General features: G+C 49.4%; 1 protein-coding gene, 1 non-coding gene and 1 pseudogene across 3 annotated transcripts in view; 2 read left to right on the forward strand and 1 right to left on the reverse strand.

Annotated features, from left to right (window-relative positions):
- GALNT6 (polypeptide N-acetylgalactosaminyltransferase 6) overlaps window positions 1-14,746 on the reverse strand; it is a 34,728-nt gene extending 19,982 nt beyond the window's left edge. For both annotated transcript variants that reach the window (XM_060024788.1, XM_060024789.1), the window contains exons 1-4: window positions 14,640-14,746; window positions 7,608-7,850; window positions 2,556-3,148; window positions 419-591 (exon numbers count right to left, since the gene is read on the reverse strand). In XM_060024788.1, coding sequence (XP_059880771.1) covers window positions 419-591; window positions 2,556-3,046 — 664 coding nt within the window. In that variant the 5' untranslated portion in view covers window positions 3,047-3,148; window positions 7,608-7,850; window positions 14,640-14,746. The remainder of the gene's footprint in view (window positions 1-418; window positions 592-2,555; window positions 3,149-7,607; window positions 7,851-14,639) is intronic.
- Window positions 3,745-3,851, forward strand: LOC132434662 (U6 spliceosomal RNA). Its single transcript, XR_009521378.1, has one exon. It is a non-coding gene; the product is annotated as a U6 spliceosomal RNA (small nuclear RNA).
- Window positions 5,196-26,053, forward strand: part of LOC132434292 (rabankyrin-5-like) — a 33,965-nt pseudogene continuing 13,107 nt past the window's right edge.

Consider the following 26,053-nt stretch of genomic DNA (forward strand, 5'->3'; position numbering starts at 1 on the left):
TTGTCTATTACCAACTATAGCAAAGGGCTTCTGAGGTGGAATCTTCAAGAGCAAGGGAATGGTCCGTCAGGTAGGAAACAGAGGGAAGGCCGTCCCCACCCTCTGCCCTGCCCTGACCTCTCCTGGCATTTCTAACTTGGGGTTGGGCTTGGTAGCTCTAAGGGAGTCCTTGAAGCCAGAACTGCTAAGCTTTTGGAGCTCTTGGGGTAAAATGTGAACGAAGCTTGGGCTCTAGAAATGCGGTCTACCTGCCCCCTGGCCCCCATCTGCCTTCTTCCTGCTCCCAGCCTCTATGATGAGCTGTGATGCCAGACAACAGGCCATGAGGCAGTGCCTGCTCCCTCAGGAGCACCTGCCCGCTTTCACAGAATACCAGGGGAGACCCCAGGCCTCTCCTTGGGGGGCCCCCTAGCCTCACCTTCTGTGCTGGCGTCATCCACCAGAATGATCTCCTTCAGCAGGACGGCTGGGGTGGTGTGCAGGACACTGTACACCGTCCGCAGCAGCGTGGACCAGGCCTCGTTGTGGAACACAATGATGACGCTGGTGGCAGGCAGTGGGGGGCAGCGCCGGAACTTCTGGTTGACACATCTGCAAGGATGAACGTGTAGATACAGCTCTCCAGGTCCCTGGGAGTTCCGGGGGCAGGGAGGGCTCGGTCCACAGATTCCTATAACCATCCTTTGCTCCTTGGATCCCCCAGCCTCCATTCCCCATTGGAGCTGGTAATAGCTGCTCCCTGTTTCCAGCTTTCCCACCATTTGCCACCTACTCTGAGCCTCTGCACAGGTCCTAACCAAGCCACTCCAAAACCTGTCTTCCCCAGAGCTGGCTCGGTGCCCCGGCGGTGACGCCGAGGGCATCCCCCTCACTTCTCTCATCTGCTCTAGGAGTTCCCAGGGCTGACTCTCTCTTCCTCAGTGATATGTGTGATGCATAAAGTGTAATCCTATCCAGAGGTCCCAGAGAGGAAGTAATAAAAGGCAACTCTGACATCTGAGAAAAGTGACTACAATTTCCATACTCAATAAGAGGAAAAGGCTTTTCTCTTTATAATGTACAGTTTCTCTCTAATCCATTTCCTCATGAATTCCCTGGAATCTGATACTATTATCACAAACAATTTCCTGTGACCTCTTCTCTATCCTCATCCACTCCAGCCACTCTGTGGCACTTGGCCACACTGCCACCATCTCTGACACGCCATCTCGGCTGGGGGCAGGAATGTGTGAATGCTGGATCTCAAGGAGTCATGTGGCCTAATGACGTTTTTTTTTTTAATCATTATAGTTTTTAAAAATATATATTTATTTTATTCATTTATTTTGTTGCGACAGGTCTTAGTTGCGGCTTGTGGGCTCCTTAGTTGTGGCACATGGGCTCCTTGGTTGCAGTAGGTGGGCTCCTTAGTGGTGGCATGCGAACTCTTAGTTCTTAGAGAGAAACTGTACATTGTGTGGCATACATTTGGGATCTAGTTCTTAGTGTGGCGTGCATGTGGGATCTAGTTCCCTGACCAGGGATCAAACCCAGGCCCCCTGCATTGGGAGCATGGAGTCTTAACCACTGTGCCACCAGGGAAGTCCCTTGATGCCCTTTCTTAACCCCCTCTGCTGATCAGAGAGGTTTCTCAGCAGCCTTCCGGAGGAGACTCCCAGACTTCCTCCACTGGCTGCCCTCACGCCCACTGCCCTTCCTTGCTAGGAGCCCTAATAACTTGGGGTGGTTCCATGTTCTAGGCCTCCAATACTAGGTCCTAGTCTGAGGAACCCCAGGTTCGAAGTCCTAAAGAATCATGAACTCGAGGACGGGAACTGCCATGTGAGAAAAGGCCAAAAAGGGTATTACTCTTGAGTTGGGAATGACAAAGTGTACCTGAGAAAGACACAGAATCTTTGATGTGAGGACAGTATGAACACAGACTGAAGTGGCTACGGCTCAAAGATCTAAGAACTGGTTCACTGCCTGGGATTGAAAGTACAAACAGCTTCGAATAAAGCTTGGAATGAATTCTTGGCCCTGTGAGTCTTCACTGAAAGAAACCAGGAGGTGTGGGGATAATCCTGACCACCAGGGCTGCTGTTGGGAAATGCCCTTGGCCAAGAGCTCAGCAGCGGAGTCCTGCAGTCTCTGGGGCAGGCCTCAGCATGGGGCAAGGCCACCGAATACGTGGCCTGCAGTCAGGCCTTCCCAGTTACCCCTAGGCCACGTCTGGTCCCAGCCTGGACAGAGGTCCTTTTTCTGTACCCTGTCACCTTCACAATTGTGTTTCACTCTCACAGGTCTCCCTGAGCCTCTGGCCTGACCATAATACGAACCCCACACAAAATCTCTGACGTGAGGATACAAAATCTTTTTGTATCAAAAGATACAAAATCTTTTGTGCCCTGGGATAAGGGCAATTGATTAGGAAAAGTGAAGGCTTAGAGAAAATCCTTGCCCATACTCAAAAATCCCTGTCAGCCCTTTACCTGGTACTCAGCCCGTGGCCATGGCCACACCAGCCACGCCTTTGGCAGAGCCCTGGCCTCACCCCAGGACACGGCGCTACTTACTCAGGGGGTCGGGTGTCCGGGCCCAGGGCCCTCTGCAGGGAGATGCGGTCGCTGGCGAAGGCATTGAAGCAGTGCTTCTTATAGCCCTCTTTCTTTTCCTGGGTCTCCTGGGGCGTCCACTGTTTCTTCTGAAATGCTTTCCCATCTGCCCCAGGGCCATTGGGGTCCTGTGGTGGCCGTTCCCAGAGGGGCTTCAGCTCAGCTGGGGCATAGAACTCGGGGAGGCAGGTCCGGTTTGTGGAGGCCAGTGTCTGCTGGGGCTCCGGAGCCCTGATCTGGAACCTGGGCATCGAATCCCTAAGGTTGTGCACGGCCCCCAGCATGAGGTCCAGGACATGATCCTTCCGGCTCACCAAGGATTTCAGCCATGGTTTCTCTGTGGCCTGCTCCCTGCCGCTTACATCCCTCTGCAGGATGAAGAGGAAGAGCACGAAGGCGCTGCCCACCATGGCCAGGCGCACGGCCATGTGGCGTCTGCGGAGCAGCCTCATCCTCTGGAACCAGTGGAAACCCTGGCTGGGTCAGCTCCAAGCGCTGGCCCGGCCCTGTAAATAGCCTGATGGGTTGTGGTGGCCACACCCTGGGGCCTCGGCCTGAGAAGGGGGGGATGAGAGAGAGAAATGACCCAAGGCAGTGGTGGGGAGGGAGTCGGGGGATTCGGGGTTCGCGTCCAGGCTCTGCTGCTGAATGGTGACATCACCTTAGCCCAGCCACGTCACTTTCCTGCACCTAAATTTCCTCCACCCAGAAAATGAGGAAAATGGACTCTGTTTCTTTTCTGCCCTAAGATTCTGACATTCATGGATCTAGAGTAATTGGAACACTGAAACTCTACAAGAAGAGATTTAATCAACTTAACCACTTTGAGAAACAATTTGGCATTCTCTAGAAAAATTTAAAACGTACATACCCTATGACCCCACAATTCCTCTCCTGGTTTTATATCCCAGATAAACTCTGGCGCGCGTATGCCAGGAGGCATGCACAAGAACGTTTCTAGCAGCACTGACGAAAAAGGCAAAAATCAGAAACAATCCAAATGTCTGTCAGCATTATAATGAATAAATAGCGCGAAACATCCACGGCACAGAGGACTGCACAGCAGTGACAAAGAATGAGCCACTTCTACATGCCACAACTTGGATGCAATGTTGAGTGAAAAAAATCACGTTGCAGAAAGATACATCCAGTGCTCGGTTCTGCAGCACATAGACTAAAATTGGAACAATACAGAGAAGATTAGCATAGCCCCTGTGCAAGGATGACACACAAATTTGTGAAACGTTCCATATTTTTTGCAGCACTATTTACAACAGCCAGGACATGGAAGCAACCTAAGTGTCCATCGACAGATGAATGGATAAAGAAGATGTGGCACATTTATACAATGGAATATTACTCAGTCATAAAAAGAAATGAAACTGAGTTATTTGTAGTGAGGTGGATGGACCTAGAGTCTGTCATACAGAGTGAAGCAAGTCAGAAAGAGAAAAACAAATACCGTACGCTAACACATGTATATGGAATCTAAACAAACAAATAAAAAAGGTTCTGAAGAACCTAGGGGCAGGCCAGAAATAAAGATGCAGATGTAGAGAATGGACTTGAGGACACAGGGAGGGGGAAGGGTAAGCTGGGATGAAGTGAGAGAGTGGCACTGACATATATATATTACCAAACGTAAAATAGATAGCTAGTGGGAAGCAGCTGCATAGCACAGGGAGATCAGCTCAGTGCTTTGTGACCACCTAGAAGGGTGGGATAGGGAGGATGGGAGGGAGATGCAAGAGGGAGGGGATATGGGGATATATGTATATGTACAGCTGATTCACTTTGTTACGCAGCGGAAACTAACACACCACTGTAAAGCAATTATACTCCAATAAAGATGTTAAAAAAAAAGATACATCCAGTATGATTCCATTTATAGAAAATTTAAAAACACATAAAACTAAGCAACGTATGTTTTACGAATACAAAAATGAATATGTGTGGGACTTCCCTGGCGGTCCAGTGGTTAGGACTCTGCGATTTCACTGCCATGGGCCCAGGTTCAATTCCTAGTCGGGGAACTAACGATTCCCGCAAGCCGAGAGGACTGGCCAAAAAAAAAAAAAAAAAAAAGAATATGTGGTAGAGCTACATATAAAGAAAACTAAAGAAACAGTGAAACCAAAGTTTCTGAAGAGGAAGGAAAGATATGGGAATAAAGGCATACAGGCGACTTCAAAGTGAAGTGATTTTTTTTTAAAGCGGATGGTGGCGGGACTTCCCTGGTGATCCAGTGGGTAAGACTCCTCGCTCCCAATGTAGGGGGCCCAGGTTTGATCGCTGGTCAGGGAACTAGATGCCGCATACATGCTGCAACTAAGAAGTCTGCATCCATAACTAAAGATCCCTCATGCCGCAACTAAACAAGTTCCTGCATGCTGCGACTAAAAAAGATCCCGAGTGCCTCAACTAAGACCCTGAGCAGCTTAAATAAATGTTAAAAAAAAACAGTGTATGGTGGTTGCTGGTGGCACTGCTCTTCTTTGTACCCTACACATATTTTATAAATATTCTGTATCTGCTCATATTTAATAAAAAAAATCTTTTTAAAAATCTAAGATTCTAATGATAGCACCTTCTGGCAGGAACATGGCTTCCAGCATGTACCCCCACGTACGTGGTCCCAGACCTCAGAGGAAGAGTGATTGTAAAACTTTCTGTACACAGCTCTGCAAGTATAAGGCTCAGGGGTTAAGGACTAGACATCGGTGGCAACAAACCTGGGCACAAATTCTGGATCTGCCGCTTCTAATAATAACAACCTACTTCCTAGGGTTGTTTGTTGTAAGCGCTAAGTTCAACGAAATAATTCATGGAAAAAGCTTAGCAGTCTCTGCACCCAGTAAGTGCTCTAAAAGTGTTAGTTTCTATCAGTAGCAGCTGTGTGACCCTTGGGCAAATGAGTTAATCTAAGCCTCAACTTCCTCATCTGTAAAGTGGGGGTAACTAATACCTAACCCACAGGGTGGTGGGAAGGATTAAATCAAGAATAATGTATGTAAAGCACTGGGCAGAGCGTCTGGCACAGACTCAGCCTTCAATTAGTTCTATTATTATCATTAATAAATCCCTGCTCAGTTTCCCAGGAATTATCCTTAAACACCTGGTCCTTGGCCAAAGCCACACTCCTCACTCTGTCGTACTTAAAAGTAACTCCAGCTGAGCTGCGCTGTTATTTAAACATACAAGCTGCTGCCTGTGGAGAAGCCTGGTGTTCGGAGTCACTTGGATCCACTTGGGGCGCACGTGGCTGTCACGATATCAAGGGGGAACGGGGTCACTTTGGGTGGGGGGGAGACAGGTCATTTTCTTTTAAAACGTCAGATGCAGCAGCAGAAGCAGCAGCAAAGATGAAATCAAATCAAATCTCTTTGAGTGTCTATTTTATATTAGGCGTTGTCTGGGAGACAGAAGAGATTTGTTCATTGTACCAGTATTGACTGAGCTCCTGCTTCATGCCAGGTGCTCCGTCAGATGGAGGAGATACAGAGACGCGCAAGCCCAGCCTTCAGGGAGCGTACGGTCAACCGGGGGAGTCAAATTTTAAACAGAGATCACCCAGTGAGAAGACAGCATGACAGAGGCACCCTCGGGGGCTGAAGGAGAGAGGATGAGGTCATGTCAGCCCGTGGGGGAGGGGGATGTTTGTGAAGCCCCTCAGGGGAGAAGCTTGGGCTGAGCACTAACACACAAGTAGGGGTTGGCCAGTGAGGTGAGCACATTTCAGGCAGAGGGAACAGCACACAGAAAGCCCTAGAGGCAGGAGACAGTGTGGCCCATCAGAGAATTCCAAGTAGTTTGGTTTGGTGGGAGTGTGAAGCCTGATGGGAGTAGCAAATGATGGGTCTGGAGCGGTGGCTGAGACCAAGCCATCGTGGCAAGGAGTCTGCCCTTGACCTGAGGTATGGGGAGCGGTAAAGGATTAGTGGGAACCCAGCATGACAGGAAGTGTAGTAGGACAGCTGGTGGAACGTGTCCAGGAGATGGACCTAACTGGCAGCTGGAGGGCCAGTTAAGAGGAGCTTGGGGGTCTGACCCATGAGAGCAGCAATACAGATGAGGAGGGAAGATATGGTGTTAGGAAAACTCCCGTGGGTGATGGGGTGGGACAATTCATCCCAGCTGGGACACAGACGGACAGAGAGAGGTGTGAGACCATCCCTCTCCCCATGGGATTTTAAAATCTAGTTAGAGAACAAGAACCGGTAGCACCAGGTTCAGGTGGCACCCGTCCAGGGAGGGAACAGGAGTAGGAAAAAGATCTTTCACTGAATACCCTTTTGCACTTTGAACCCTGACTACATTACCTATTCAAAAATCAATAAAATTAGAACTGAAGAATAGCACAGACAAGTTGACAACGGTAGAGTTCCCTGTGGGCTTGAAGAAGGCTTCAAGGGGGAAATGGAGATTCAGTGTAGAGGTGGTGTCCTGTCCCAGGGGTTACTGGGCCGGCACAAAGGGTTCTGCCCGACATGGACACCTCATCAGTTCTGCAACTGCCCCAGCTAAGCAAAGACTGAGGGCCGCAGAATGGGGAAGTGTTCGCCATGACACTGTTGAACCATCCTGCAGGCTGCATCTTCCCTGATACTTTGTCTACCTTCCACTCCAGCAAGAAAGAGGGAGCACAGTTAGAAACAAAGGCGTGGTACAGGCATATCTCGGAGATATTGTGGGTTCAGTTTCAGACCACTGCAAGAAAGTGAGTCACACAATTTTTTGATTTCCCAGTACATATAATAGTTACGTTTATACTATACTGTAGTCTATTAAGTGTGCAATAGCATTACGTCAAAGAAAAAGGAAAAAACCTTAATTTAAAAATAACGCTGTTGGGAAAACGGCAGTGACAGACTTGCTCAACACAGGGTTGCCACAAACCTTCAATTTACAAAAAAACCCTGCAGTATCTGTGAAGCAAAATAAAGCAAAGCACAATAAAACGAGGTATGCCTGTAAAGCTTAGTTACCAGCTGTTGCCAAGTGCTTAAGACTCACCTCTTCCAGGAAGGCCTCCCTGACTGACTCACACAGAATCACCCAGGTCACTCCAACTCCCTCATCCTGGCATTGCCTTGTAGTCCCTTGCAGTGTGGTTTCCCTTTGTTCCTTTTTTTTCCCTCCTGGAGAGAGACTTGGGGTTAAGTTGAGCGCTTCCCAGGCATCTGCTCTCTCGATCCAACCTGGCTGTCTAAGGCTTTCTCTCTGGTGCCTGCAGTTCCTCAAGGTACTAACCAAATCCTAAAATGAAACAAGACACCTGTGATTAGCCTTGGCAGTAAGGGACTCGGTCTCTGGTTTGTTTGCTCAGCATGCGAGAGATGGGAGAGTCCCTTAGAATGGACACATAATCTGATTCCGATGGAAGTCAGAAGACTTTGGGTTTAAGGATTCCTGCTCTCTGAGTAAGAAACGATTCCCAGAAGTGTGGCCGGCAAGGTCGGGGAGGTCACCAGCCTTGGGGAAGAAACAGCCCCTATTGTACACAGTCCTTTGTCAAGAGCAGGGCTTCACATGGTCCACCCCGCAGTGTAGCTCCCTCACCTTCAGGCTGGCCACCAGATCCACTGGCAAGTATGCCCATTGGCCCTCACCCACTCATTCCCCACCTGCTGCTGCTGGGTGTTCATTCCTAACTCTTTTTCCTCCAACCGCCCTTGGGATTGCAACACATCAGACCATCTCGGTTTTAGTAGTGAGATGACACCAGAAATCCTCTTATTCTAGGAAGACTTCCTAGGCTGAACAAATTGGACCTGTTTTCCTGGCCTCACCAGTCAGAACACAAATTTACCTTCTGTCCCTGGTATAAGGGAACTAAGGCTTCACCCGGTGCATTGTCTATCAAACTGTTGATTGCAACTCATTATAGGATTGTTAAATAAATTTAAAGTGTTGCAAGTCAGCATGAAAAAAAAATTCTTTAAAAGATCAGACTAGGGCTTCCCCAGTGGCGCAGTGGTTAAGAATCTACCTGCCAATGCAGGGGTCATGGGTTTAAGCCCTGGTCTGGGAAGATCCCACATGCCATGGAGCAACTAGGCCTGTGCGTTACAACTACTGAGCCTGTGCTCGAGAGCCCGTGAGCCACAACTACTGAGCCTGCGGGCCAGAACTACTGAAGCCCACATGCCTAGAGCCCATGCTCCGCAACAGAAGCCACCACAATGAGAAGCCTGTGCACTGCAACGAAGAGTAGCCCCCGCTCGCTGCAAAGCCTGGGCGTTGCAACGAAGACCCTACGCAGCCAAAAGTAAAAAAATTAAAAAAATAAATAAATGTATTAAAAAAAGAAAAAGATTAGACTAGAATAGAACAAAAAAGAAAATACCAACAGCCATTACATCACATGTAACATGGGTAAGTATTGTTTCGTTCAAATTTCATTTCAGTTATTATAAATATGTATATAGAGTGTACTGAAAGTTCAGGTAGCACCCGAACTTTCAGTACCAGAAACCAGGTAGTATGGTTTTAAGCTTCAATAACTTCAGAAGTATAAATGCTACGGACTTACAAAGAACATCATTTGAAAGTTTTATTTAAATTTCTTTCACCTTATTTTTATGAATTTTGAATAATAAATTTTTATTTTAATGTTTGTCTCTGTCCACTGAAGATGATAAACATTTCCTGATACAAAACTAAAATGAAAAATCTGTTATTCAAAATTCACATAGGTAAAAGAAATTTAAATTATTACATTTTCAAATGATGTTTTTTGTTAGTTTGTAGAATTCATACCTCTTATGCGATTAAAGTGTAGAACTTTTCTAAGGATATTCCCTGGCGGTCCAGTGGTTAGGACTCGGCACTTTCACTGCTGGGGCCTGGGTTTATACTTCTACTTTGGCCTTATCACAGTCTGTCCTCTCTCACACCTTTGTGAACTCCTGGACCAGAGAGGACAGGTTATTTTCACCTTTTTAATCACTTGCAAAGTCTAGCACAAGGTTCGTATGTAGCAGGTATTCCATAAACCCTTGTTAAATGAGATGAGGCCGGTGGGGTTAACATGACCCCTTTAAAGCTACAAGGGTGAGGGCTGGCTTCACTAAATGATGTTTTGAATGCACTTATGCCAACAAGCATGTGAGTTACATGATCTGCTGTTACACACCAGCTGTGGCACTTAGACTAGGTCTGAGTCCACTACTCTCATTTGACAGTGAGGCCAGAGTGGTTAGGTGACTTCTCTTGTGTCACACAGCTCACAGCTCTCCCAACTCCCAGGCCACTGCTCTGTTCCCACCCTCTTATCTCCCCCTTGGAGGTCACCTGGGGAGTTTGGGGACCAGGTTTGGCTCTCCTGAGCCTGGGGCAGGGCAATTTTCCAGAACCTCCCAATTCCACTCATAGACACCCCCCCCCCCCCCCCCCCGCCTCTACCCCTCCCTCTTCCCCTCCCCCCTCCTCCCACCACCCGCCAGGGCTTGCCCTCCTCCAACTCCCACCTAGGACTACAAATGCTTTAAAGATGCTGCAAATCAAAGTCCCAGGTAAAGTTTCGCCTTTTGTGAAAGCCGGGGTGGGGGTGGGGGGGTGTTAGTTACCAAGAACGTGCTCTTGAAGGCCAGGTGGCCTCTTGTAACAAAGTTTCTTTCTGTTTATCAGTGGAGCTGCTGACCTCCTGGAGACGTGGGGACCAGGAAGTTAGCAGTGGCAACACCACCAACAGGGATGTTTGCTTAGGTTGGTCAGACTACCGTTCAATTACAGGTTTATTCTTTGAAAAGTGATGACTGTTGCCGCTCTCACTGGGAGCATGTGTGTGGAGGAGCTAACACCACGCTGGGGGTGGGGGGACGACAGGTCAATTTCAAGCTACTGGTTGGGGGGAGGGAGCCAAGAGGCTGTTTTGGACAAACGATTCTCCGTTTCTTCCCTGCCAGCACTTTCTGGACATCAAACCCTGCCTACATTTCACTTCCTCTGTTCTCATGCTGTGAACAAAGTAGCAAACTATCTGGTCCGAACTCCTCCTCCCACCTCTGACCCTTTGAATTACAGAATGCTGGGAGGTTTTCACTTTTCTCCATAATTACACTTTGAAGACACTTCAGCTTTCCCCCAAGACTAAAGCTGCAGTACGTGGTTATTTTCCCAGAAAGATGCACTGAAAGTTATTTCAGTAGCTGGTCTGTCAGGTTTTCTCCCTGGTAGATGCAGGTTTATGTTTTGTTTGCATAGCATTTTAAGCTTTAGTTACCCAAACAGATTTTTCCATTGAAAAACCCAACCCAACTTTACTCACACTGTACACCTAGAATATCCTTGGCATATAGTAGGTGCTCAGTAAATATTTCTTGATTTATTCCAAGTTTGTAAAAGTCACTGAAAATCAAAATAATATGTGACCAAGCAGGAAGTTCAACAGCTCACAGGTTTTTGTTACTGGATGGAGGACCTCCAGGCCCTGCCAGGTGAGGCAGGGATGTACAACTATCTCAAACTGAGCCTTGAGACTCCTTGGAATCCAGGGATAAAGGAGGACCCCAGGTGGGTATGAGCTGGGATTCCCTAATTATCTAGGAACCCTGGTGACAATCAGGCTGGGTTTGAGAGAAGGCAAAAAAAAGAACTTGGATTGAGTCTTATCATCCTTTGATTGTCAGAGGAAGGGGAACAGGTGGGGGAGTTTAACAGGAGGGGTATTCCTGCAGGCTTGCGCTGGTCTCCAGATTGGGGGGCAGGTGATGGTGAGGACAGAACGGAAGTTTTCCCTTCTGTCCTCACCGCACGGGGTGCTCCTGGCAGTAGGACTTCTGCCTAGGGCCACTGGATACTCAACGTGCCACACCCTGAACTCAGTGTCTGTGCCCTGCCCCTAAGCTAGCCAGCCTTCCCAGTTTCCCCACTGCTGCCAGTAGTGTCGAGATCCTGGAAACAACTCTTGGCCCTGCTCTACTCCCAGGCACGGAGTTTCTAAACAGTTTTCAACATCAGGTTCACTCAATGCCCATGCCCAAGTCCTGCTGATTCATTCTCTGCCTCCTAGATCCTTCTCTTCCTCTCCACTTTTCAAAACCGTCATCTGAGACTGTGCTCTTATCGCCCAATATCTGGAGAATCAGCAGACGCTGCCTGCCAGCGTCCTCTGCCTCAGGCCTCTCTTTCACAATCAGAAGAGCCATATTCATATTGCTTTAGTGCCATTTGATTGTAGCAGAAACATGGCCTGGGCAGTCTGCTTCCTGTTTGCTACTCACCCTCACCGTCTATCTTTTCCTCTTCAAAGTGTTTCCCTTATATTCTTGCTAAGCTAGCCATGTTCCCTTTCTCTCAATTCTTACCTGAAACTCCCCTCCTCCGAGGAGCCTTCTTAGACTAAGGTGCATCTTACTGCCCTCAGTATCCGGGTGTATTTGTTTCCAAGTTTCACTGCCCATGTTTCCCCACGTGGGACTTCCTCACTAGATTTTTAGTGGGGAGGGAGAACCAACAAGTCTAGACGTTGCGCCACATAGATTCTGTTTTCTTTCTTCTTCCCAATCCTTAACTCCTCGCCCCCAATCTTTTGCCTCTTGTACGCTTTTCCCTACCAGTTCACCCAGCTTTCTAATCCCTGCAGCATCCCTCTGTCCTGAGGTATTTGGTTGTTAATTCCACTGCCCTGATCTGTCTGTTCTTTGTTTTCTATCGTATGCAGAGCTGAGGGTGAGGATTGGGTTTCCTCCTTTCTTCAAATCTCTACCTAGGGCTCAGGACCAGGTTGCACAGGGCACAGGAGAATAACCTGACCTCCCAGGGCTCTCAGGTGCCACAAACGAGTCTTATAACAGTCCTTTTTCTCCCCAGACTGAGCCCATCCTTGTTCACTGGGCAAGCCTTTTACACAGCACAATTACAGCTTTGAGCTCAACACAGTGACAGGCAGTGCCCTGCACTTGACCTCCCATTTATTCAAACCCTCACTCTCATTCCCGTCAAAAGAAAGGACATTTTGGGCCTTCCCAGAGAGGGGCAGAGGGGTGTAGGAGGAGCCAGGTTCGCCCAAATCTTTGGCACAGTCACTGGGTCCCTCTGGTACACAGAAAGCCACTTTGGCCTTCAGCTTCACTTCTAGGGCTGGAGATGTCAGAACACATCCATGGAGCCAGAGGAGGTTCAGGACAATACCACCGCCATTTTTAATATTACTACTTACCATATCAACAAACAGTTGTCTTTCCCATTTTACACATAAGGAAACTGAAGCACAGGGAGGTTTAGTAACCTCACCAAGGTCACAGAGCTAGGAAGTGGCAGAGGCAGAATTTGCTTCCAAGCACATGTCTTTCCAAAGCCCACTGTCTTAACCATGACACCAAGTGCTGCGTTGCACTTGGAGCGTTGCCAAAGCATTTTCATCTACTCCTTGTCATTTGCTCCCACCCAGGGAGTGTTTATGTGATCTGGCCAAGGCTAGACAGCTAAATTGGTGACACAGCTGAGCCAGCTCTCTGCCTCCATTATACCCACTGCCTCTGCCCTAGGGTGAGCTGCCCCTCTGATTCCTAATTTCTGTTCTAGACAATGGCTACATGGGCTAAGCCCATGGTCACATCTCCTGTTCAGTTTTCTCCCAACTGAATTTGGACTAAGATGTTTTTGATCTCAGAGGGCATTTGACATTCCTCAGGACTTCCCCTTTTCAGGTGCGAGTTCTTCCGTTCTGCTGTGGGTAGGAATCAGCTGTTCTGCTAACTGTGGTTAGTGATTACCAAGGATGAGGCCATCTCAGGCAGCCCAGTATCCTTCATGGTTCCTTTGACAGACCTGCCCTGCTTACTGCCCTGGTGCCCCTGAAAGTAGTTTTCTCTTGTTACCTCTGGGTGCCGAAAGTGAATGTCATTGTTGAGAAACAGGAGCTAGGGAAGCACCTGCAATGATACTGGCTTCTGCTGGATAATTTGAACTAAAGTATATTTCAAACCCCTCACATTAGCTTGTATTATCACACGCATTTGCCTGTCTAATCTTTTCACCCTTCCTGTGATGGGCAGAGACACAGCTCATCGTAGGAGAGGAGAATGAGGTGGGGGTAGTGCACACACATCTCTGGCAAAATGAGCCCCAGGTTCCTTGGTGTGTCCAGAGTTGTTAACTTCATGCAGTGTCTGTAAACTGCATTTGTGGGTCTGGCAGTGCACTGAGAGGGCAGCATTAAAATCCTCCCTGTGAATGTTGCAATGGGTGGTTGGCTAATAGCGGGGTCTGTTCTGCACTTTGCTGGCAAATTGACACCCTCCCTCCACCCCCATACACACAGGAGAGCCCTGTCCTACCCGCTGCCAAGGTTGGGGTCTGGGATGACACGGTCTGGGATGACTGGCTCTGGGGGCAAGTAACAAACTATTTCTCCTTTCGGTTAGCCTGGGGTTTGGAACAAGTGACAGGGAATCAGGAAGTTGGTGACAGTCACAATCATGAACACCCATCAGACTCCCTCCCCACAATACCGTGTACACAGCTCCCGCCCCGCCCCGCAAAGGCCCAAGCCTCCAGAGGAAGAACATCTGAGGCCCTACGCCCACCGGGAGGCTTCTCACCGCTAGCCCCTTCTGCTCAGGAGCAGCGTGGCACCGGCAGGAGGAAACCTCTCTGAAAGATTTTCTGTAGCGGAGAACAGGGGGTGGCCCAACGTGGGGAGATGGGGCACAGAAGGGGTGCGGGGGGATGGGTGGGTGAAGGGCAGAGGCCACAGGGTCCCGAGAGAGTGCGCTGTCTAGTCCCTCTTCATCCTACCCCTCCAGGTCCCAGAGACCTGAGCTTTTCTTTCGTCCTTTCAGGAAGGCGCAAAGGTAGAGGGGGTCCTACCGAGGGAGGAGCTAGAGGCCACCACGACAGATGGACCAGCCCGGTCCTGCCCCTTCATTTTACTGTCGGGGGGTGGCGAAGAAGAACAGGAGGAGTAGAAGGTGGGCGGAGGGGGGAGGTGGTGAGCAAGGACTTGGCAGAAGCGAGCTCGACTGGCGGGAAGTCGCGAGAAGCAGGAGAGCTCTGGGTTCCAAGTCCAGGGGAGGGTCGCGGGCTGCTTCTGCCGCTTACCTGTCGCGCCCAGGAAGAGCCACAGCCGCGCGGCCGTGCAGGTCGCGGGTTTCCCGACGGGAAGTCCTGGAGGGCGGGGCCGGGGCGGGCCCTGCACTGCCGCTGGGGCGCGTCCTCCCCGCCTCTCCCGGGCCAGGTGCAGGCGGCCATCCGCCGCGCCCCCGAGCGCTGCAGCGCGCCGCGGAACGCCCGGCTGCCCCGAGGTCGCCCCCGGCCTTCTGCACCCAGCCCGCCGCCGCCGCCGCTGCTGGGAGCCCGGCTGCTCCAGCTTCTCCGGATCTCAGCAGACCCCGGGGGGCAGCCTCCGTGGCCAGGTTCTCAGCGCCGGTAAAGATTGGAGTGTCCTAGCCACCCCAGAGACGACAGGCATTAGCCGAGCCGCCGGCGGCGGAAGCAGCTTGTTTATGGAACCGCAGCGTGTGGCGCGCGGGCTGAGGGGCTGCGCTGGCTGAGGGGCTGCGCTGCCGGAGCGCTCAGAGCCGGGCAGAGAGGCGCCCCTGGGCTCCGTCCCAGGTTTGCTTCTCATCGCCGGGGTGGTCCCTAGCAAATGACTCCTCCCCTCCATCCAACAGTGAGAGCAGGGAATTTGCTGTGTGCCCCGAACAATGCTAAAAAAAGCTTTCATGTGCCAGGTCTCAGGTAAATCCCAGCCCTAGCAAATACCTACGATTATTGTGGAATATACATGGGAGGCGGCTGATAACACAGCTAGCAAGTGCTCCTCAAAAGTGTGGTTCCTTGACCAGCAGCGTCAGCGTCATCGGATAATTTGTGAGAAATGAAGATTCTTGGGCCCTACCCCAGACCTAAATAATCCGAAACTCTGGGGATGGGGCCCAGCAATTTTATCTTTAAAAGCCCTCCGGGTGATTCTGGTGCATACTCGACTTTGAGAACCACTGAACGAGTAGAGACAGAATCCAAATAAGTAAGTTCAGTTCCTACAGCCACGCTCTGAATCATCCGCCTCGGGCTGCTCACCGGTTCAATCCAGCTCTAAGGTTCTGTGATGTAACCTTTTGGGTCCTTGTCTCAGTAATAGAGAAGGACCACTCCAAATGGCCGATAATTTGGAAATTTTCTGGCGTAGAAAGTTCGACCACCAATTCTGGTTTTCTTCTGTTTTGATATTTAAACGCGTTTGTGTTTCTAAGTCTGTAAGACCTGGGAGCAGGGGCGTGGGTGGGTAGATCTGAGCAAGAAGGCAGTTGTGACATGAACTGGGAAGGGCAGGGGAAGCTACTGGGGATTAACAGTTGGATGGAGAGAAGTAACCTTGTTTTCTAATCTGGGACCCCAGGGTAGAATTGAGCTATTCAGAAGGAGGCCAGCGTTATTCCAGCGATGGATTCTGGAGAGAGGATGCCAGTGGGGCATGGAGAAGAAGATCTTGCCTAGCCACACTAGATCAGGAAGCAGGTGAAGGATGGACATTCCCAAAGGGGTAGAAAATGGAGGCATCCACTCACTCTCAGCCTGGTCACCTATCTCCTCCCCTAACACCAAGCATCTGAGTAATCCCACCTCCCCCCCCCCCCCAACTCCCTTCCTTTCACATTAGAGACTCTGTCTGGGGTTTAATCCCTAAACAGAGACTTTCTACAGAGTTTGCCTTGATCATCCGTTTTGGTTCCTTTACAGACCCTCAGGGTTCATTCTCGTTCCCACTGCTCCAGCTGCCACCCTTGTCACTTGCCTGATTCCACAGCTATTTTTCTCAGAATAAGGGCATTTCCTGTTGAAGACTGTGGGATGCTGCCCTTCATTTCTCTCTTTCCGGGGACTTGACACTCCTGTGCGCGTCTGACCCTATAGTCTTTGCACCACCCTTCCTCTTGATCCTGATCTGACCCTTGAGCCTTAGTCAGGACCCAGCCTGACCTGAGGGTGATGGGCTCGTCTGGACTCACAGCCTCAGTTTTTCCCCAGGACAGAGTCATGACTGCTAACCCCATCCCGGAGTCCCTGAGAGGCTGATGCCCAAGGAAGCAGCATTGGTCTGTGTTGCGTGTTCCACATTCTGGAAGCAAATTACTCATTCAGTTTTACTTTACCTGACTCTGATTTTAAACATGACTTTGAGTCCTCAGAACAATGAGCTGCCTGATTTGGAGGTGCATGTAGTCCACAGGATGTGTGACCACACTGACTGAGCTGTTCTTTCTTAAAACAATTAATTAATTAATTTTTGGCTGCGTTGGGTCCTTGTTGTTGCACACAGGCTTTCTCTAGTTGTGGTGAGCAGGGTCCAGTCTTGATTGTGGTGCACGGGCTTCTCATTGAGGTGGCTTGTCTTTGTTGTGGAGCATGGGCTTTAGGTGCACGGGCTTCAGTAGTTGTAACACGTGGGCTCAGTAGTTGTGGCGCACAGCCTTAGTTGTTCCGCAGCCTGTGGGATCTTCCTGGACCAGAGCTCGAACCCGTGTCCCCTGCTTTGGTAGGCAGATTCTTAACCACTGCGCCACCAGGGAAGTCCCATGACTGAGCTGTTCTGTCCTCACAGGAAGGACTGGAGGCGAGCCACACAGAATGACTGCATGGCAGGCCACTTAAAAAATAGTTTTCTGTAATTGAAAACATTATAAAGGCACCTGGTTAAAAAAAATTCAAGCACTAGCAAAAGGTATACAGTGAAAGATACATTTCATTCACTCCTCTCTGGAAATCATCTGTGCCTACTCATGACCGAAACTTTCCATCATTAAACTCTTCTGCAGGGCAGGCTTGGATTCCCCACTCCTCAAGAAGTCCTGTGAATTTCTTTCTTTCTTTCTTTCTTTTTCTTTTCTCAGAATCTTATTCTTATTTCTTGCCATTTTAGTTTCTGTTTTTGGGTGTTCTGAAGTTTCGCTTTTCACAGCAGTGTACTTCAGGGGTTTTCCCCCAGAAAGGCAGGAAGTGTGGTGGGGAGCAGATCGGTGGAAGCAAGCGAGACAAGAACAGCTCTGGGAGGCTATTGACATCAGCCTTGGCCTTTATTGAGTCTCTCCCTTATGCCTGTGGTCCCTGGCGAGGGGATGCCCACCTCCGGGTGGGGCAGAATGAAGGAGACCTGCCCACCAGGAGGAGGTGCTGGCTTCACTTGGGAGGGAAAGTTTGACCGAGAAGCTGCCACGAGCACCCCGGGGAGGTCAGGAGGGAGGGCAGGCCCACCCACCCTGCCCCAGACTGTACCCCTCCCCCACCCTCTGCAGGTGCCTGACCAGCGGAAGGAACCTAACACGTCCCTTGAACATCTTTAGTCTCAGTTTCTCATCTGTAAGGACTAATGATGCCTTAGGGGTGGTTGTGCAGGTGGAGCTGAGAACTGATGCGAAAATGGCATAGTTCAGGTCCTCTGTTACATCCGTTTATCTCTTTTCTCCCCCTATTTCCCCCTTCCTCTTTCTCATCTCATTCCCGTGCTCTGAAGAGAAACCATCAAAGCGAGAAATGTTTTAGGAGCCCAAGCAGAGCTGTTCCAAGTTCTGCCGTAATCACTCATGCATCACAGTTCACTCTGCTCTGCGGGCCTCAACTTCCTCATCCGTAAAAAGGTATAATATTATTTTTACTGTTGAGTTGTTACATTAAATAAGTAAAACGTTTAACCCAGTGCCTGGTATACAATAAGCACACAATAAATGTTAGGATGTCAGTCGTTATCACTAGCTGTTGTCCTTCTTCCCTTGCTACCTTCAACAATGCCATGTTAGCCCACCATGCTTTAGCTCTGTGCTAGGTATTGAGTAGGACCAGAGACACGGAAGTAAACAATCTACTTCCTTCTCCTCAGGACACCCTTAACCTGGGAAGGGAGGTTGATAAACGTAAAAAGGATTAGGACAGGGCAGAGCCAGGACTCTAAAGCGAGGCAAGTGCTTTGGGTTTAAAATTGAAGGGGGCACCAAAAACTCAGTAATCAAGTAGTATATAATGTAATATTTAAAAACATCAAAATTAGTGCAAAAGGTATCGATGATGAACAAAATATGAACAATTGAAAACAAAGAGTAGTGCTCTGCTGAGCCATATTGGAGCCTGAGGTAAAAGAAAAGATGTGGACCCCATGTCCATGCTTTTTTTCTATTAATGTTTTTTGGCCTCCCTGCACAGTTTGCGGGATCTTAGTTCCCCAACCAGGGATCGAACCCAGCCCCTCATCAGTGAAAGAACAGAGTGCTAACCACTGGACCACCAGGTAATTCCCCCATTTTTCTTTTATATAACTGAAGCCTCCTTATATCATACAATGAATAATTGTTTACTCTCTTGGGAAACGTGGGATAGGTGCATTATGACTAAGGACACTTCTACTTAAATTACACACGATTTTCTTCTTAAAAGCACTCAAGATACCCAGGATCTGTGTGTACTTTTTAAAAAAGAGAAATTTAATAATTGTGAAGAACATCTACATGCTTGCAAGGTTTTGCTATGAGAACTCTTTCTGCTGAAAATGATGATATATTATTTATTTAATTTTTGACGGTATGCGGGCCTCTCACTGTTGTGGCCTCTCCCGCTGCGGAGCACAGTCTCCGGACGCGCAGGCTCAGCGGCCATGGCTCACGGGCCCAGCCGCTCCGCGGCCTGTGGGATCTTCCCGGACCGGGGCACGAACCCGCGTCCCCTGCATCGGCAGGCGGACTCTCAACCACTGCGCCACCAGGGAAGCCCGATGATATATTATTGTTTAATAACTTTTTTAAAAAAAGAAAGAGATATGCACATTGAACCTTCTGAAACAAAGGTAATCGTATCTCAACCTGACAAAAATATAAGAATAAACTCTCCACCAGAGCAAACTCTCCCCCAGCTAACTGCAAAACCTCTGTTATCTATCCCTAAAAAATAAGAGAGGAGGTTCCTATCTTCTTAGGTATTTGAACAGACGATACATTTACTTACAGAAGGTTGAAATATATATGATGGCACTGGAGTGTTGTTTAATATTGTTTCAGATTGACAGTAAAGGAGAGGTGATGGAATAACTCAATGGCAAGTCTAATGTCCTGATTTTTAATGTCCCCTTAGTGTCCTGAAGTTTTTGCCTCACTGCTTCTTAATTCCCATGGAATCTTATTTATTTATTTTCAATAGGTAACGTGCGTATGGCACAATGATCAAAAGTTCATAAGTATAGTGAACTACTCCTATCCCTGGTCACCTAGTTTTCCTCCCCAGAAGCAGCCACTGTTAGCAATTTCTTTTGATTCTTTCTAGAAACATAGCCCAGAGAAGGAATCACCCTGATTTTAGCAAGTACCTTAAATAGTAGCTTTTTTCTTTTCTTTTTTTTTTTTTTTTTTTGCCACACCATGTGGCATGTGGAACTTCCCTGACCAGGGATTGAACCCGTGCCCCCTGCAGTGGAAGCCTGGAGTCTTAACCACTGGTCCAGCAGGGAAGTCCAACTTTTTTCATTATATTGTCTGAAGTGGTTAAAGTTATTTTAAAAGCAATTAACTTACTGAGCGCTCTTTGTGCCTCTGATAGATTTCCAGTGGACTCTCTTGGGTTTTCTAGGCAGACGGACCTATGAACAGCATAGGATTTTGGCAAAGTGAAAACGGTTTTGGAGTGAGACCTGGGTTGAATCTCTGTCTGGTTTTAAATCCAGCCTTTAAAAAATGTTGGCACTCTCAAAAAAAAACAAAAAATAAGTTGGCACCCTCCAAAGGCAGCATGTAAGTACAGAGTGGTCCTTCCCCACAGGTGTGGTGGGTAGAGTGGGCAGAGGCCACACAGAACCAAGGACGGCTCCTCTGCCCTCTCCTAGGTTTGTTTGACCTGGATCTGCATAGATTCAGAGGGCTTTGATCTTGGGGATTTCTAAACAGCCAGTGACCAGGAGGAGAGACTGAAGGTGAAGCCCTAAGCTACCTTTTCTTTCTCCACGAATGGAATGTGAGTTGTGTTTGCTGAGAGCAGATTAAGATAGATTCTATTGTTTGAAATCATGGATGTATGGCTCTCTAAAGAGCTGCTAATTATCAGCAAGACCTACAACCTCAGCCCACCCCCCATGTAGTAGTGGGAAAAAACAGTCCAGCACATGGGAATGGGTACAGGTCTTCTCACAGATGGGACCCACTGCCAGACAGGGAGTTGGTGGTATTGGGTGAGGAGTGGTACTAAGAAACACCTATAGTTGGTGAGGAAAAAACCCACATTCTTACTTACTCATGGAATTTTATCAATTTGAAGGGATGCCCCAGGACATCTCTGATCCCTTTATCCACTCCATGGAAAAGATGACTGGAGATGTGGATTATCTAGTTTATTTATATCACATAATTTTTTTCAACAGGACCTCAGAGGAGCATGAATGAACTCCTTTATATCTTACACTACCAGGAAAAGACAGACCTGAGGTGGTGCCTTGATATAAGTACAGTCCTCCAGGCTGCAGTAAGATGGGACAGCATTACATTGTCATAACGAGGGATGAGCTTAAACTTTGAAAAGGTAATTGGCCCCACTTACTAATTATCAAGACTTAAGATATCATGGGGTTCAGCAGTTACACGAGGTTTACGGAAAACTATACCAGGCTTGCCAAACTACCAAGTGACTTACCAGGTACAAAACAAGGATGCCTCGCGAATAGAAGGAGGAGCCCCACTGTGGGGAGCTGGAGACAGACTTAGGACACTGATGGGCTCTGTAATGTGTTATCCTGTCCTGGCGTTCAGTACCCTGAGGAGCCCACAGGTGCTGAATTTTTTTTTTAATTAATTAATTTTATTTATTTATTTTTGGCTGCATTGACTCTTTGTTGCGGTGCGCGGGCTTCTCGTTGCCGGGGCTTGTCTCGTCGCGGAGCACGGGCTCTAGGGGCGCGGGCCTCAGTAGTTGTGGCTCGTGGGCTCTAAAGCGCAGGCTCAGTAGTTGTGGCGCACGGGCTTAGTTGCTCCGCGGCATGTGGGATCTTCCCGGACCAGGGCTTGAACCCGTGTCCCCTGCGTTGACAGGCGGATTCTTAACCACTGTGCCACCAGGGAAGCCCCAGGTGCTGAATTTGAAGGCAGTAGTGGTCAGGGTATTTGACCTCCTGGCATTTTTGGTCCCTTGGCCATTAGCTCAATACGGTGATCTCCTTGCCAGTGATGGGCAAAGAAGTGTGTCTACTGGGGGCCTGCGGGAAAGCTTTCCATTCCTTTGAATGAAACAGATACAAGAATAAGACAGCCTCTTAAAAGCCTATCTGAGAACAAAGCCCACACAGTGACAAGGTGGAGCAAAGGGATGACAGAACCTGGGCCACCACTGACACTGGTTTTTTTTTTTTTTTTTTAATCTTTATTTATTTGGCTGCGCTGGGTCTTAGTTGCGGCACGTGGGATGTTTGTTGCCACGTGTGAGATCTTCATTGCCACGTGCAGGATCGTCATTGCTACATGTAGGATCTTTAGTTGCGATATGCGGATCGTTAGTTGTGGCATGCGAACTCTTAGTTGCGGCATGTGGGATCTAGTTCCCTGACTAGGGATCGAACCTGGCCCTCTGCATTGGAGCGCAGTCTTAGCCACTGGACCGCCACGGAAGTCCCCACCACTGAGCTGGAGCTTATACTGCTCATGGGGACCATCCTATCCTGGTATCTGTTATGTGAGATAACTCAGTGGGCTGTTCTGGAGCCAAGGGAAGGATAGGGGGCACCAGTCCAAAGCGACCCAGACCTCCTCTAAGGACATTCAGATTTTGCTTTGAGTGTACAAAACCTAGAATTTTCTATAGAACCTGGAGCACAACAGAGAACCTCAGAGCTGATATGACCCTCATCTTTTAACTCCCATGGCGAGGAAGCCACGTCTGAATGGGAGCCTTAGCCTGCTGCCCACGTGAGCAGCTCCTCTGAGCCCTCTCAGAGGAGGGAAGCACTGGAGCTGGGACTCATGCACCTCTTGCCTTCGGGACCAGAGAGTAGGAGCCCAGGGAACGTTCTGGAGGTGCCAGGTCACCTCGCCCATTCTTCACAGGGTTACCCCACAGTCAGATGCTATGGGGGAGGCACATCTCAGTATATGGGGTGGGAAGCCCTGATAGAACTCCCCCCAAGCAAAGGAAAGACTTGGAGAGTGACGGCATGGGGTCCCTCCGTTAGCTGGCAGTTCTGTAATCGTGGGCAAATTGTTCAACCTCAGTTTTCTCTTTTTAAAAAGAAGATATTGAGGTGGGTCTGTTGTGGAATTTGGTGAGATAATGTATGCAAATCACTTGTAATGTGCTCAGAATACAATGAATGGCTCTCCTGGTATGTGCCCATAACTCCTCCAGAAAGCCTCACCTGCTTGTTTTCAGTGTTTGGGCAGGAGCCACACAGCTTTTTGATGAGCTTGGCTGACTGTGGAGTTTGGTCTGGGTTTGAGGCTGGGCAAGGATGACCAGTTGGATCCAGTTCAGAGTTCTTTCGTGTTGGTTTATTCCCCAAGGAGCTGAAAGCAGTCCAAGGGATAGAAATGAGACCAGGGTACATCCAGGTGGCTCCCCATGGCCTCTTGTGTCAGTGCCCAGAGAAGCATCCCTCAGAGTTTGGTGACGTTGGCAGCCGGCGGGCAGGAAGACGTCTGCCAGAATGGAGGAGTGCAGAACTGCAGGTTGGCCGCCTTTGGACCCCGGGCACGGCACACCCAGAAACAACAAAAATACCTCATAAGGCAATCATTCTGTTACTCAAGCCAGGTGACCCGGGTCTAAACTGCAAGCCTTGAAATGCTTCCTGGATCAGCCTTGGGGCAGTCTGTCTCCCCTTATCTGTCCCTGTGCTGCAGGTAGGCAGCTGTTAGTCCGTAAAGAGCCTTATGAGTGGTGAGCAGGCGCCCCTTCCTCTGGGCAGGCGCAGACCTGTGTCAGGGCATAGCTTGGCAAGAGAAGCGTGAGCCGGGTGCAAGCTACACGGCCACCCGGAGCGGTCTCGGAGTTCCCATCTCTGTCCACAGCCTGCCTCAGTGATCTCTGCCTCAGAGGCAAGGGAAGGGGCTTCACTCAGGGTGAAACCAGACTCGGGGGCAAACTCTAGGAATCTGCCTGCTTCGCCACTGTTGCTGTTTGCTGTAAGAGTAGACGCAGATCTGACGTCAGGAGCTGCGTGGAGGAGACTGATGACTACTTAGGACCCGAACTGCCTACTGAGCATGAACTTGTCAGTCTGTGAGGCTGACTCCTGACCAAATGCAGGAGAGCCTGGGGAGCTTGACTATGTACGGGGACAGACGGAGACTGGGACAGGACCGGTCAAGGGCAAAGGACCTTCTTTCTTCTTTGTCTAGCATGTTTTCAGGGAACCACCTTTGATTCTTAGTCCATGGAGTTCAGATGAGGCCCACCTCACTCCCCAGTACCAAGGGTGGACCTACAGACGGAGGAGGGCCCTGCCTTGACCAAAGGAGCCTGCATCCTCGCCCCGCTCAGCGGACAGCAGCGTCTACCTGCGGACACCACTGCACGTGACGATTGCCTGTAATCATCCGGATGTGGTGTCTGTCATCCTGGGGCAAAAAGCTAATGCTCTTCATGCCACCAACAACCTGCAAATTATTCCAGCCTTCAGCCTCAAGGATTCCCGAGACCACACCGTGCTGGGCCTGGCATCAGGGACTGGCACGCACACAACCGCAGCCCAGCTGCTGGGCTCCGGGCCTTGCATCCACGACACCATGTCAGACGGGCAGACCTTGCTGCGCACGGCCATGCAGCGGCAGGACGGCAAGAGCGTGCTCTTTCTCCTGGAGCACCAGGCGGACATAAACGTCAGGACTCAGCCTGGGGAGACGGCTCTTCAGCTGGACGTCAGAAATCAGCTTCCCCTTGTCGTGGCTGCCACACGCACGCGAGGAGCTGGCACGTCTGGGCCAGATGAGAAGGGGAACGCCCCACCGTGGCTCGCACTGGCTCATAATCTGGAGGACGTCGCATCCACTCTGGTCAGGCGTGGTTGTGATGCCACGTGCTGGGGCCCAGGACCTAGTGGGTGCCTTCGGACACTGCTGCACAGAGCCGTTGATGAAAACAAACGAGTCCATCGTCTGCTTTCTTATTCGCAGTGGCTGCGATGTGAATAGTCCCAGACAGCGTGGTGCTGATGGAGAAGGAGAGGAAGAGGCCAGAGGTGGGCAGACCCCCTTGCATTTGGCAGCCTCCTGGGGGCTGGGAGAGACGATACAGTGTCTTCTGGAGTTTGGTGCCACTGTAAATGCACAGGATGCGGAAGGAAGAGCGCCTGTCCACGTGGCCATGAGCAACCAACGTGGCGTCGCCATTCAGCTGCTGATTTCCCACCCTGGCATCCGCCTGCATGTCCGACACAGGCAGGCCCTGACCCCCTTTGCCGGTGCCAAGACCTACAAGAACAACAAGGTGGCCGAGCCCATCCTGAAACGAGAGTCCGGGGCTGCTGAGCAGGTGGATAGCGAGGGCCGGAATTTTCTTCAGGTGGCAGTTCAGAAAGTGTGCTGTTCCCGATCAGTGTCTAGGCTAACGTGAATTCCAGAGTCCAGGATGCTGCCAAGTTGACCCCTTTGCACCTTGCTGTCCAAGCAGGCTCAGAAATTCATATAAATATGTATATTTATGTATATCATATGTATGTGCAAAGATCCTCTGGCCACCGTGATTAGTTTAGGGTTTAGAACATTACCCAAGCCAGGCTACTCAGAGCCTTTCCTGAGATATTTCCTGGAACTAGCAAAAAAGATGACCCCCTCCCCCCAGCCCCACACCTCTGATCCCCTACCCCACGTGACCACTGATGGAATCATTAGCTGGGAAGGTGACGTAAGTTCAGAGCAGCTAATGGCCATCTTTGCTATTACATGAGGAAGGAGAGTCAGCCTGAGCATGAAGACAACACTGAGAAAGCAAAGAATAAAGGTAAAGCACGAGAGGACCCTAACGTTATATTTTGTACTCCTGGATCCTGCTATACCTGAAGTCGTTTATTCCTAGATTTCTCCCTTCTTCCGCTTTCTCTTTTTCTCCTTTTCTTTTCCATTTTTTCCTTTCCTTTACTGTCTCGCCCTCCCTCCCTCCCTCTGTTCCTGTTCCCCCTCTCTTCCTTCCTTTCTTCTTTCTCGTTTTGGTTGAAATTTGTTTGAGTGTGTTTTTGTTACTTGCAACCCAAAGAATCTGACCAATGAACAATATGATGCACTGGATTAACTTACTGCTCTGGGAGAGAGGTAAAAGGGCTCTCTGTGTTCATTTAAAACCAGGCCTGGCAGAGAGACAGCAGAGAGAAACTCCTAATAAAAACTTAGGAAAGGACACTTCTGGCTCTCCAAGGAGCAGAGAGAGTTGAGTGGTAACTCGTAGTGTGGCAGGGTATGGGGACACTTACAGATTGGGAGGGATGGACCACCCATCCTTTTAGGCTTTAACCTGTGAGATATACTCGAACAAGACATTTCCCAGGTAGGACTTGGAGATAGCTG

Source organism: Delphinus delphis, chromosome 11, assembly GCF_949987515.2.
Source record: "Delphinus delphis chromosome 11, mDelDel1.2, whole genome shotgun sequence".
Taxonomy (NCBI): domain Eukaryota; kingdom Metazoa; phylum Chordata; class Mammalia; order Artiodactyla; family Delphinidae; genus Delphinus; species Delphinus delphis.